The sequence below is a fragment of the Galeopterus variegatus genome, unplaced genomic scaffold (assembly GCF_000696425.1).
Source record: "Galeopterus variegatus unplaced genomic scaffold, G_variegatus-3.0.2 Scaffold9077, whole genome shotgun sequence".
Lineage (NCBI taxonomy): Eukaryota > Metazoa > Chordata > Mammalia > Dermoptera > Cynocephalidae > Galeopterus > Galeopterus variegatus.
Window position 1 is genome coordinate 22,626 of NW_007735188.1, and position 11,065 is coordinate 33,690.

The 11,065-nt window shown below is 36.5% G+C and overlaps 1 protein-coding gene across 1 annotated transcript; it reads left to right on the top strand.

Annotated features, from left to right (window-relative positions):
* The first annotated feature begins 256 nt into the window (after nt 1-256).
* On the top strand, nt 257-1,168 carry LOC103609008 (putative vomeronasal receptor-like protein 4). Its single transcript, XM_008593391.1, has one exon. The coding sequence runs from the start codon at nt 257-259 to the stop codon at nt 1,166-1,168; it is 912 nt and encodes a 303-aa protein (XP_008591613.1).
* Nucleotides 1,169-11,065: the final 9,897 nt, after the last annotated feature.

The window sequence follows — 11,065 nt, forward strand, 5'->3', positions numbered from 1 at the left end:
ATATATTATTAATGTATTCAATACATTATGTGTGGATGAAAACATTGTCAGATATGGAAAATACTGCTGAGGCTGAATTTTATATAAATTATGAGTTTTTCAGGATTTATCAAGAATAATAAAATAAAAATGATGATGATGATCATTTTGACAAAGAAAAAAAAAACACTGATAATGTGAGGTCTATTTTTTTTCAGACACCAAAAATATGTTTCCTCTTTTACACTAAGATGAAGTGACTTTCTGTTCTGCTGCCATGAAGCACGGCCTGATGTCCCAAGCCGGCATTGGGATCTCAGCCAACACCTTTCTGCTTCTCGTCCGCATCTCCACACTCCTCCTGGGTCACAGGCCTAAGCTCATTGACCTGATCACCTGCCACTTAGCCCTTGTCCACGTAGTGATGCTCCTCACTGTAGTATTTTTGGTGTCCCCAGATCTGTTTGAGTCACTCAATTTTCAGAATGACTTCAAGTGTAAGGTGTTTTTCTTCATGAGCAGAGTGATGCGAGACCTCTCCATCTGCACCACCTGCCTCCTGAGCATGTTCCAGGCCATCACCATCAGCCCCAGCACCTCCTGGTTAGCAAGATTTAAACATAAATTCACCAATGACATTATTCATATTTTCTTTTTCTTGTGGTTCCTCAGTTTGTCTTGCAGCAGTAACCTGATCTTCTATACGGTGGCTTCTTCCAATGTGACCCAGACCAATCTCCTAAATGTCAGTAAATACTGCTCGCTCTTCCCCATGGTCTCTATCATCCAGGGAGTGTTTTTGACTCTGACATTATTCAGAGACGTCTCCGTTGTAGGAATCATGATGCTCTCAAGCGCATACGTGGTGATTCTCTTGTTCAGGCATCAGAGACGATCCCTGCACCTTCACAGCACCAGTCTCTCCCCAAGAAGCTCCCCAGTGAAAAGAGCCTCCCAGACCATCCTGCTGCTGGTGAGTTTCTTTGTGGTCATGTACTGGGTGGACTTCATCATCTCATCTTCTTCAATCCTGTTATGGACATATGATGCAGTTGTCGTGGGTATCCAGAGGTTTGTGGGCAATGTTTTTGCCACTGTCAGTCCTTTAGTGATAATCAGATCTGATAAAAGGATAATCGAGACTTTACAAAATATGTGGCAGAAGTGCCATCATTTTTCAACAAGTTAGTGATTAAAATAAGTCTTATGAACAGATTCTTCTGTCATCCAATTATTCAAATAGCATAGGATTTTCATCTTGTTTAATTAAAAGTTGTGAAGTCACACTTTAGTATATCTAAATATGGTTAATCCTATGTTGCCATTTTTTTTGTCGTTTCTTTTGTTGATTAAAATGATCAGAGACGCGAAGGAAGACACAGCAGACGAGATGCAGGTGAAGAGCGGGGGCCACTGCTCTCTCAGGCGAGTAGCCGACCCAGCCGCTGTTACAGCTCTTATTACATTTAGCAAGCTTGTGCGTGCGAGAGAAGCATTAATGCATAAATTCTGTTATACTTTTCTCAAGAGCAGAAGGCCGTTACCTCCCTTCTCAAGCACTTGGTTATCTATAATGCACCTTCTGGGAACATCCCAAGAAAGTGTTCTCACAACTTCAAACGTTCTCAGGGATTGTTTGCAGTGCTTGACATTTCTTGGTTGTTTACTCGTATGCGAGTTCACCACGTGAACACGTCCTTGGGTGCTGACCACAGATGCCATTAACCATTTCCTTCATTCTTTCACTTAATGTTGACCATGTTTTGACACTCTCATAGGTTTTCAGGTTTACTCATGTATTTTGATTCTCAAATATTCACCAAAAACCTCTTCTTGTTTGAAGTATACTTTTTTAGAATCTCCTATGCAAACGATATTTTTCAAAATTTTACTTGTGAAAATATTTTATTTTACCTTTTTTCTTCAAATACATATTAATTAAGTATCCAATTCTAGCTTGAATATTCATGTTTTTTCTAAATTACTTTTTTTTTTTTTTTGTCTAAATCACTGCTTTTGTTCAGACTGGAGATTTTGCTGTCATCTTTGCAGGTTAATCCATATTTTCTTTATCACTGCTTTTAAGTATTTTTTTTCTTTTTGTGTTATGAAGTTTGACTATTATTTCTGTTTCAGTATTTCTTTTATTTATCTCTTTTATAACAATGTATACTTCTGAATACAGTTAATGATGCTGTTTTCAATTTTTAAAATTTATAAATTATTTCTTCGATTATAGTTTTTCTCATTTCTTCACCAAGAAATTATCACCAACACAATTATCTCTGTTTTATTTTTTCTCATTCTAGGTGTCATAAATGCCTATATGCATGTACATATATGTATAGTATTTTCTATTACTGTGTCACTCTGCACTGTATCTTGGCTACATTTACTCTGCTTACGTTTTATTTTTTCTCATTCTAGGTGTCATAAATGCCTATATGCATGTACATATAGTATAGTATTTTCTATTACTGTGTCACTCTGCACTGTATCTTGGCTACATTTACTCTGCTTAATCTTTCATTTCACTAATCTGTCATGAGCTCATTCTACTTTAATGCTTAACCCATACAATAAAAATAACTTTTACATATTATATTTATATGCTATTTAGTTTATATTTGTATTTTTCAACTATAATTTGTCATATATAGTTTCTTGATTTTTCCCAATATACCACACAGATATTCTGGATCAGTTGACAGTCTCATGAGAAGCCTTGAGTTTCTTGATTGGAAACACCAGCACACTTGCAATATGCCATGTAGTAATAACAATTTGTAGAGGGTGATACTTTTTGTAATACTTGAAAAGTAATTTTATGTTTTACACAGATTTATAAAGTAATAATTTTCCATCTTAGGAAAGAGCTACCATAAATTGTGAGAAATAATTCTTTTCTGTAACATCAAACCAATAACTGGTAGAATTAGTTACCTAAATTTAGGTTTCCTGATTCCAATCTTGATTCTTCTTTAACACTTCCATTACTCCTTAAAGTAATCTTATTTTGGGTTTTTAAGTTAATCTAGAAGTTATTTAAAAGGATGTTGCTTAAAATTTGCACATGGCTATATAATCCGTTTTTTTACACTTTATTTGTATAGTGTTAGTTTGATGAAATTCCATGTCTATTTTTGCCTTAGTTGCCTGTGCCTTGGGGATCATATCCAGATGATGTTAGCCTAGACCAAGGTCATGGAGATTTTACCATATACTTTCTTCTAGGAATTTTAGTTTCACATCTCAAGTCTTTATTTTGTTGATTTTTATATATGGAGTGTGATGAAGGTATATAATTAGGGTCCATTGACATATATGACTATTTTTATGCTAGTTCCATGCTGTTTTGGTTACTACAAATTTATAGTATATTTCGATATGAGGTAGTGTGATACCTCCATTTTTTTTTAATTGCCCTGGTTATTCAGTCTTTTTTGGTTCCATATGAATTTTAGATTTTGGTTTTATTTCTGTGAAAAATTACATGAGAATTTTGATAGGGATTTCATTGAATATGTAGATCACTTTGGGCAGTATGTATATTTTAATAATATTAATTCTTCCAAAAAATGAACTCAGAATATCATTCCATTTATGAGGGTACTTTTAAAAGTTTATGGAAATTGGGATTTAAATATGATACTAATTTTTCCTTTAACATTTTGAAGACCTCTTGTTTTTGTATTTTCTTTGACATTTTCATCAATGTTTTAAAGTTTTCATTGCACAAAATTTTTACCTGTTTGGTTAAATTTATTTCTAAGTATTTTTCTTTTTAAGCTATTGTAAATGTCAATATTTTGTGCATGTTTTTGTTTTGTTGACTGGTCAGTAGGGGATATGAACCCTTGAACTTGGTGTTATGTGCTCTAACCAAGTAAGCAAATGCGGCCAACCCCCTCAGCTCCTGCAAATGGAATTTTTTTAAAAAAACTTTAGTTTGTTCCTTATTTATAGAAACAGTAATGATTTATATGTTGATTTGGTATACTGTATACTTACTGAGTCCTTTTACTAATTTTGACAGTCGTTTTTTTTTTTTTTTTTTTTTTTTTTTTGCCTTTTTCCCATTCCCCCCCTTCCCCTGCCTCTCCTTCCCCTTTCCCACCGCTGGTAACCTCAGTTCTTTTCTCCCCTTTGGAAAGTTCAACATATTGTTGTTGTCATCTGCAAGCAGAAACAATTTGATCTCTTCCTTTTTGACTTTAATGTCTTTTATTTTTGTTTCTTCCTTAATTTCTCTGGAAAGGATTCCAGTACTATGTCAAATAGAAGTGGCAAAAGTGGGTATCTTTTCCTATTCTGAACTTAGAGGAAAATCTTTCACTTTTTTATTGTTGAGTATGATATTAGCTGTGGACTTGTCATACGTGATCATTATTGTTTTCAGGTACATCTCTTCTATACCTAATTTTTTGATAGTTTTTTTTTTTTTACCATTTTTTGAGAAAATTAAATTTTGCCAAATTCTTTTCACTTTGCAACTATTGATATGATCACATTATTTTTGTCCTTCATTCTGTTAATGTAGTGTATCACTTTTAGTGACTCATGTATGTTAAAATTCCCTTGCCTCACAGAAATAAATCCAGCTTGACGATGGTGAATAAACCCTTTCCTGTGCTGCTGAATTCAGTTTGCTAGTTTTTTTTTTTAAGACATTTTGCACCTAAGTTGATGAGGGATATTGGACTGTAGTGTTCTTTTATTATAGTGTTTTGTTCTGGTGTTACTATCAAGTTATTGCCAGCCTTATAAAATGAATTTAGAAGTATTCTTTCCTCTTAATTTTTTTGGAAACATTTTGAGAAAAATCTGTAATAGTTCTTTTTTTAAAAGTTGGGTAGAATTTAGCTGTGAAACCCTTTGGTCCTGGGCATTTGAGGGGAATTATTTTATTACTCAGTCAATCCTCTTACTCTTTATTGATCTGCTCAGATTTTCTATTTCCTTATAATTCAGTCATGGTAGATTTTATGATGTAGGAATTTATGTATTTATTCTTGGTTGTTCAATTTGTATGTGAACACTTCCTGATAGTAATCTTTTATGATATTTTGTATTTCTCTTACATCAGTTGCATTGGCTACTCTTTTGTTTGTTATATTTGAGTATTTTCTCTTTTTTTCTCAGTTAGACTAGCTAAAGTTTAATTTTATCTTTTAAGAAAAAAATCAGTTTTCTTGATTTTTTAAAATTGTTTTTATAATCTTTATTGTATTTATTGTGCCAATCCTTGTTAGTTCTTTCATGATACTAATAATAACTTTAGGCTTAGTTCTCATTTCTCTGGTTGAGGAATTTCATAAGGTTGTTCATTTGAGATAACTATTTTTAAATGTAAGTATTTATTGCTACAAACTTCTCTCTTATAACTGCTTTCTTGAATACCATAAGTGTGGGTATCTTTTATCTTCATTTTCATTTTTCTAATTTTTTTTTAATTTCCTTTTTTTTTTTTTTTTTTTTTTTTTGACCCATAGGCTGTTCAGGAGCATTTTCTTTAATTGCACATATTTGTGAACTTTTCAACTTTCCTCTTTGCTATGATTTGAATGTGTCCCTCCAAACTTCATGTTGAAACTTAATCTCCTATGCAATGCTATTAAGAGGTGAGGCCATCGGGAACACCTTCCACAAAAGGAGATAAAAAATGAACACTCGGGCCGGCCTGGTGGCGCACTGGAGAGTGTGCCGCTTGGGAGCGCTGCGGCACTCCCGCCGAGGGTTTGGATCCCATGTGGAGACTGGTTCCCGCTCACTGGCTGAGCGCAGTGCGGACGCAACACCGAGGGTAGCAATCCCGTTGCCGGTCCCCAGTACGGGTGCAACACCGAGGGTTGCGATCCCATTACCGGTCAGTAAAAAAGAAAAAAGAAAAAAAAAATGAACACTCATGTGCAAAAGAATAAAGTTGAACCATTATCTCCCACAATTCAGAAAATTAAGTGAATCAAATAAAAGACCTAAGCACTCAACACCTAGGTTCTCTGTGGCTGTGGTCAAATGCCTCACTGAAAATGTCCCCATCACTGTCAGGCTAATGAGGTAAGGAGTGGACATATCCCACATTAGGCTGAGAATGGGGTGGGGAGCAAAAATGTACATACATCCTCTGGGGTCCAGGGAGGAGAAAACAGAGAGAAGAAGAGAGACAAGCCCGTTAGATGCTTTCCTGACTGAAGATGCACAAAGGACTTCCAGACCCCTCATCTTTTTATTTTTCTGTTAATTGTTTTATCACGCTTGTGATGGTTTACTTCTGGACTCTCAGTTATATTTTACTCACATTATTTTCTATTCTTATGCCAACACCACACTGTCTTCAGTAATGTAATATTTAAATCAAAATCTGTGAGTCCTGCAGTTTTGTTCCTTTTTTTAAAAAATTATTGTACTGGTTATTCTAAGTTTCTGCTCAAACTTTCACACAAATTTTAAGATTGGCTTGTCAATTTCTATAAAAAGTCCACCCAGGATTTTGATAGAGCTTGCATCGAATCTGTACTTCAACTTGGGTAGTATTAGTAGTAAAAAATGGACATCAGATCCATGAACCATGATATATTTTATTTTGTTCTTTAATTTCTCTCAAAAATGATCCATAGAATTTAGTTTAATGTCTTATGCTATTTTGGTTAATTTATTTCTCAGTATTTTCTTCTTTTGGATGCTGTTTTGTATGAAATTTTTTTCTTACATGCATTTTCAGATTGTTAATTGTTAATATTAGAATTTAATTGATTTGTATACTGGTCTTTTATCCTGAAAACTTGCTGAATTTGGTTATTAGTTCCATTAGTTTTTTTGTTTGTTTGTTTGTTTTGCATATTATGTAATATTTCCTGTATAACAAAACATTTCATTTGTGAATATACTTTTACTTTTTCTTTTTCAGTCCTGATGCATTTTATTTTATTTTACTGACTGACTGTCCTGGCTTGATTGTCCAGTGCAAATCTGGAAGACATTAACATGAGTAGACACTGATTTTCTTGTTCTTTAGATTGGGAGAAAGCACTTAGTCTTTTATCATTAAGTATAGTGTTAGCTATGGAATTTTAGCAGATACTCTTTATTAAGTTCATGAAGGTCTCTCCTATTTCTAGTTTGTTGAGTGTTTTTATTCATAAAAAGTATTGACTTAGATGTTTTTTCTGCACATATTGAGAATCAGCGTTTTAAAAATTAACATATTCATCATTACAAATCATGATTTTTCTTTATGCCCTTTACCTGACCTGTCCTTCCCCAAACCCCTCACTCCCTCCCACCCATCTCTAGTAACCTTAGGTTTGTTCTCTCCTCCTGAAAGTTCAATGAACAGTTGTGGTCTTTTCTTTCTCTCTCTCTGTCTTTATCCCTCCCTCCTTCCCTCCCTCCCTCCCTCTCTCTCTTTCACAGAATCTTTTAAACCAATAAGTTATATTTCTCACTTGTCTTCCATTTCTCTCTTACAAACACAGAGTCTTTTGTAAAGCTAAGTAGATTCTAAACACTAAAAACCAGATGACGAGTAGATGATTGAATAATCAAAGTCTTCTGTCTCAATCATTCGTGCACCTGATTGCTGCATAAATGGGATGGGTCACCTTCCTTCACCAGGTTGTAATTAGAAGTTCAAATATTAATAATGTTTTCATGAACAGAGGCTGCCTATGATTTGTATGCTTTATAATTTCCTTTTTTTTACTTTAGCATAAAAATATTAGCACCAAATTAAAGGAATGTGCAAAAGTAAAGCAAACCTTTATGTACACAAAGAATACGCTAAGGAAGTATAATATATTTTACCCAGAGCTTTTTGATGTGTTTGTCTGCATTTTGAAAAGACTATTCCTGGTTTATTATCTGAGGCCTCTCATATCATCTTTTCTGTTTCAGGAGTCTGGTTGACAACTGTTGTGTCCACCTCTGTCATGTGTATGAGGTATCTGTTTCACAATCTATCCTGTTACAGATAACAAGGCTCTAGGAGTCATTTGTGCATCTTCAGACAGGAAAGTATCTGACAGGATTTTCTCAGCCTGCCTGAGCAATGCTGGCAGTGCCCAATATTTGCCCAGAAGTGTATACAAGGTTGAGAGACAACCACCTCTATCAGTAGTAAGAAAATAAAACTTGTTGGGCCGGCCCGGTGGCACACTGGAGAGTGCGCCGCTTGGGAGCGTGGCAGTGCTCCCGCCGAGGGTTCGGATCCCATGTAGAGACTGGTTCCCGCTCACTGACTGAGCGTGGTGCGGACGCAACACCGAGGGTTGCGATCCCGTCGCTGGTCCCCGGTACGGGCGCGATACCGAGGGTTGCGATCCTGTTACCAGTCAGTAAAAAAGACAAAAAGGAAAAAAAAAAAAAAAACTTGTTTAAATAAGTTTGTGATGAGGTAGACAGTTTAAACCCTTTATTTGATTTCTACCATAATCCTGAGAGGTAAGTGTTGTCAAAAAAAAAAAAAAAAAATGAGACTCAAAGAAATTCAATAACTTGCCAAAGCAATTAGTAGCAGATCAAGTTTGTCTGAACCTAAAGACCTTGTTATTTATTGCGCATTCTATCATCACATGTGGGTGTCAGACCTGCCCTGCTCTAAAGACACTGGGCTCCATGCATGTAAAACTGTATCAAGGTGACATCAATGGATATTAGGTCTAGAGAACCATGACATCAGTCTACAGGATACCAGTGCAGAAGAGACAATGACCTTAGAAATGAAGCAAACATTGCCATGTATGTACCAGTTTAATTTAAATATCTACTGATTTGTTTTCTCTACAGTCTGTCTCTGTCTTTTTTCTCTGTCTCTGTCTCTGTCTCTCTCTTCTCTTTCTCTTTCTTATACACAACAGTTAAAATTAACAGGATGTCCAGGGTCAATTCCCAGCCCTTCAGAACATTCTTCCTGGGCCGGTCCGGTGGCGCACTGGATAGTGCGCCGCTTGGGAAGTGTGGCGGCGCTCCCGCCCGAGGGTTCGGATCCGACATACAGACCAGTTCCCGCTCACTGGCTGAGCGAGGCGCGGGAGCAACACCGAGGGTTGCAATCCCGTTGCCGGTCCCCGGTCCGGTACGGGGGCAACACTGAGGGTTGCGATCCGTTGCCGGACACGGAAAAAGACAAAAAAAAAAAAAGAAAGAAAGAAATTAAAGCCTTTGATGGGCTCAACACTGAACTGGATTTGGCCAAGGAAAGAATCAGTGAAGTTGAAGATACATCAATGGAAACTTTCCAAACTGAAATTTAAGAAGAAAAAAGAATGAATAGAGTGGAAAAGGATGTCGATGGCCTAGAGGTGCCCAAGGTAAATTTCTCCCACGGAAAAGGACCAGAGCAGCAGACAAAAAAAAAAAAGAACATTCTTCCTTTGCATCCTGCCCATCTGCCTGAGCAAAAGGGTGGATCTTTTGCAGATGGCATTCAAGAGAAGACTTGTGGCAGAAATGGGCCCCGTACTCTATCCAGCCCTCCCTGCTTTTCTTCCTCTTTTCTTCTCCTTGGAGCTCATGAGTTGTGTGTGTACTGGAAAACCTTCCTATCCTGCCTGATGTGAGGATATGTTTGCTCCATCCTTCATTTGTTGCCTACAAGTGGCTGGGAGATTTTCAATGAGACATTTTGAGTACAACCATGAACAACCATGGGTCAGAGCAAGCTGAATGGTTGTTGGTGGAGGATGGCTGACAGCACAGGAAAGAGAAATCGTCTGGGGAGAGCTGGTCTGTGTTTCTGTACAGGCAGACTTCACCCAAGCACACACACACACACGCACACACACACACCAGTCACGCGAGAGTGATTATAACTGTCCTGCCTGCTTTATAAAACCATTTGTAAGAGGAAGTTATGGACGAGTAAGCACTGTACAAAGTGAAGAGCACCAGCTCTGTGCCAATATTTTAATTTATCTTAGCATTAGTCCAACTTACAAAACACTATTTTTATTTTGTTTAATAAAAATAATAGTGCAAGGTTAGACTTTCTCCCACCCAGACCACGTTTCAGTTCTTTTGGATGTATACTCAAAAGTAGGATCCCTGGGTTATATGGTAATTCTCTACTTGTAACATTTTGAGGAACTCTATACTATTTAATTTGAGCTGCACATTTTGTATTTCTACCAAGCATTGTATATGGTTTCCATGTTTTCCACATTTTCTCCAGCACTTATTATTTTATGTTTTGATTTTATTTGTAACTGGCATCATAATGGATGTGAGTTGATATCACATTATGGCTTTAATTTGCATTTCCTTGATGATTGGTGATGTTGACATTGTTTTCTTAGCTGGTGGCGATTTGTATATCTTTTTTGGAGAATAGTACATTCATGTCTGTTGTCCATTTTAAAATCAGATTATTTGTTGTTGCTGTTGTTTTTGTTGAGTTGTGGGTATACTTTATATATAGTAGCCATTAACCCCTTATCAGATACGTGATTTACAAATGTCTTCTTCTATAGGTTGCCTTTTCACCGCGTTGATTGTTCCCTTTCCTATGCAGTAGTTTTTAAGTTTGACATAGTCCCTCCTTATGTTTTAAATTTTGCAGCATGCAGTTTTGGTGTCATGTTTTTTGGTTTTTTTTTTTTTTTTTTTTTTTTTTTTTTTTTTTCCGTGTCCGGCAATGGATCGCAACCCTCAGTGTTGCCCCCGTACCGGACCGGGGACCGGCAACGGGATTGCAAACCTCGGTGTTGCTCCCGCGCCTCGCTCAGCCAGTGAGCGGGAACCGGTCTGTATGTGGGATCCGAACCCTCGGCAGGAGCGCTGCCATGCTTCCCAAGCGGCGCACTATCCAGTGCGCCACCGGGCCGGCCTTGGTGTCATGTTTTTTTAAAAAAATCATTGTCAGGGATAACCAGTTAGCTGAGTTGGTCAGAGTGTGGTGTTATAACACCAAGATCGAGTTTAGATCGCCATACAGTCCACCAAAAAAAAAATAAATAAAAAATAAAAATAAAAAATAAAAAATAAAAAAATCATTGCAGGATACAATGTCATAAAGATTTTCCTGTATGTTTTCTTTTGGGAATTTTATATCTTCAGGTCTTACATTTAGATCATTAGTTCATTTTTAGTA

Excerpts from the sequence above, each read along its gene's own strand:
- LOC103609008 (XM_008593391.1), top strand. The coding sequence starts at position 257 with ATGAAGCACGGCCTGATGTCCCAAGCCGGCATTGGGATCTCAGCCAAC.